Source organism: Rhagoletis pomonella, unplaced genomic scaffold (genome assembly GCF_013731165.1).
Source record: "Rhagoletis pomonella isolate Grant_MI unplaced genomic scaffold, Rhpom_1.0 Rhpom_scaffold_17940, whole genome shotgun sequence".
Lineage (NCBI taxonomy): Eukaryota > Metazoa > Arthropoda > Insecta > Diptera > Tephritidae > Rhagoletis > Rhagoletis pomonella.
Window position 1 is genome coordinate 206 of NW_023476461.1, and position 2,810 is coordinate 3,015.

The 2,810-nt window shown below is 42.1% G+C and overlaps 1 protein-coding gene across 1 annotated transcript; it reads left to right on the forward strand.

Moving 5' to 3' along the window:
- Positions 1-1,275: 1,275 nt before the first annotated feature.
- On the forward strand, positions 1,276-2,785 carry LOC118757434 (the record flags this gene model as incomplete). The annotated part of the gene is made up of 1 exon (XM_036492144.1): positions 1,276-2,785. A coding segment is annotated over exon 1 (1,510 nt), but the record flags the coding sequence as incomplete, so codon positions are not given.
- Positions 2,786-2,810: the final 25 nt, after the last annotated feature.

Consider the following 2,810-nt stretch of genomic DNA (forward strand, 5'->3'; position numbering starts at 1 on the left):
GCGAATTTAGATTCGCCTTGTTTACAACAAACACATCATTTTGACATTCAAAAGAACCGCGGCAAAAATCTAAATTGCCAGTAACACCACCTTGTATAAATTCGCCTTGCCTCAAATAGTAGTCCTTTTTTTATTTATTACTTTCATGGGAGTTTGTTTTTTACGATCCGGGTCCCAAGCACAGCGCATAACTAAGCTCTTCGTGTTAACATCGGAAGTCATGAGCTGCTTGAACTGGATGTAAAATATTTGTTTATGGTCACTCCCTTGTGGGCTACTGCATACTTCGTGGTGGTCATTTAAAAAAGGAAATACTATTCCCGTAATGGCATAAATGGGTATTTCAGATAAAAAAAGAACTCTTTTAGTACCCCTCCCATTGATTTCATTTCATCGGTCCACCCTTACCCAAACTGCCTTTACTTTAAAGGTTGTTGTTGTGGAGCCCAGTGGGTACCAATGTCCGCAATGTCGTTGTTTTTATCCTGTCTTGAGTTTTCTTGCATATCGAGCCCTTACCACCAAAGGAGATTTAAAAAAATGTTCTTTTTTATGCAGAAATGCTCTTAAAAAGTAAAAATCTTATGATTTCTAGAGAGAAATTATAAAAATGTTGAAATTATAAAATATCGACTGTGTCCGTGTAACGACCAGAAAAACAGATGGCCGCACTTTACTAATGAATACTTTTTGCAGTATACTTTTGGGAAAACATTAGCTACCCTAATACACTTGACTGGTAGCTTGTTGGTTTTCTAAAGTAAACGACTTAAAAATGACAATTTTTTCTTGATGGCCATAATCAAGAATTACATATGTGTGTAAATTTCCATCTTTATTGCTATATCAAATATGACTGCAGTCTCATTTGTTAAGTTCAACGTTTTCATAGCATGGGCATGTTAAACGGCAACTACTCATTTGTGTGGACAGTTAGTAAAAGGCTTCAGGAATGTTCGCCAACGACAATGTAACTTTATTAGCATCCACTATATGAAAATTACTAAATATGTAAGTTTAGCGCTGATAGATAAAATTTAATTGCAACAAGTCGACTTAATTTTAATAATAAGCACATTACAAGCACTTAAGTATGTATAAGGGTGTAAGCAGATAGGCATGTAAATGGAAATCGAGTTCAGTATAAAAAAACATGTTGCCTGCTTAGTTGCCGTTAGTAGTCCTTGCAGGATGTTGCTGTCGACGTTGATACTCGTATTTTTCAACACGCTGCTGTTTCGCGCCAGCACCGCCTACAACACAACCACGTACACAATGACTTTCGACGAGGTTCTATTGCGCACACTACGTCATCACAACATTTCGAACGTGCCGATTTTCATAGGCGGAAACGACGAAAATGGCGCCGCATTTACAGCGATTGCTGCCAGCTTGCATCGGCGTCTTTTGGCTGCGCGTTACATCTTCACAGCTGATGATCATTCGAAACCACCAGGCAATACATTACGCAACCATATTAAAAATGATGCCTTGAGCGTAGTGTTATGTGACGCGCCAACCGATCGCATTTGGCGCGTGGTTGATCAGCGTTTGCGTAAACTACGGCAAACAAAAGTCATCGTGGTGACCACCAGTGCACGGCTTGAACCAGTGGCGGTTTTTGCCAAACTCTGGCAGCTACAATTTCTGCACGCCATACTGCTCTACAACAACACCATTTACCGTTACTCGCCCTTTCCACAGATGCAAGTGTTTCGTGTATACAATCGGAACGAAAATATTTTTCCGCCCGCACCCACTGATCTGCAGGGCTACACAATCTCAACGCCTGCCGAGAATGATCTGCCACGCATCTTTTTTGTGCACAATCAGCGAGACAACACAACGAACATACGCGGTTTTGCCTATCACATATTTGTGAACTTCCTCCGACGCATGAATATTACGCTGCGTATCAGCAATCCTAATGCGGTACATGATATTACGAGCAGTGTTAATATGAGTATCATCAGGCAAAAGCTCGAGAAGCAGGAGCTGGAGATCTCAATGCATCCCTACACGAGCATCGGTGAGCAGCAAGGCATCATGAGCTATCCGATCTTCAAGTTTGAGTGTTGTCTTATTGTGCCAGTGCAGAATGAGATTCCGCGTTGTCTGTACCCGTTACGTCCACTCAAATTGGGCAGTTGGCTTGTTATATGCACCGCAGTGGCCTTTATCGCAATGGCTCTTATGTGGACCAGTCCTTGTGTGCCCAGCGAGGCTCCACTCCTCACAAAGCTGTCGCGCACATTTCTCGAGGGCATAGCACATGTGTTCTTTCTGCCGCATACCTATCAAAGTCAACAACCCTCGCTGCGTTATTTCCTGATATACTTACAGCTGGCGATTTTCGGTTTTCTACTTACCAGCTGGTACAATAATCTGCTCAGCAGTTTCTATACCACCATACTCGTTGGTGAGCAATTGGATACTTTCGAGTCGTTGATCGAGGCGCAGTTGCCTATCTTAATGAAATTCCATGAGATAAAAATGATGTTGGGACTATTGCCACCCGAACTCGCGTCTAAGGTGCAGAAGCTGATAATAGGTGCGAACTCAAGCGTACAAATGGCGCATCTGTTGAATTTCAATAATTCGTATGCCTATCCGGTTACCAAGGAGCGCTGGATTTTTCTCTCTTTACAAGAGCAATATGCCAATAAACCTATCAACCGGTTTTCGAAAATTTGCTTGGGTAGTCCATGTATAAGCTTTCCCATGCGTTTGGACTCACATTTGGAAAAACCTCTAACGCGTTTCATTTTGGACGTACAAATGGCTGGTTTGGATGTTTACTGGCTGACCTC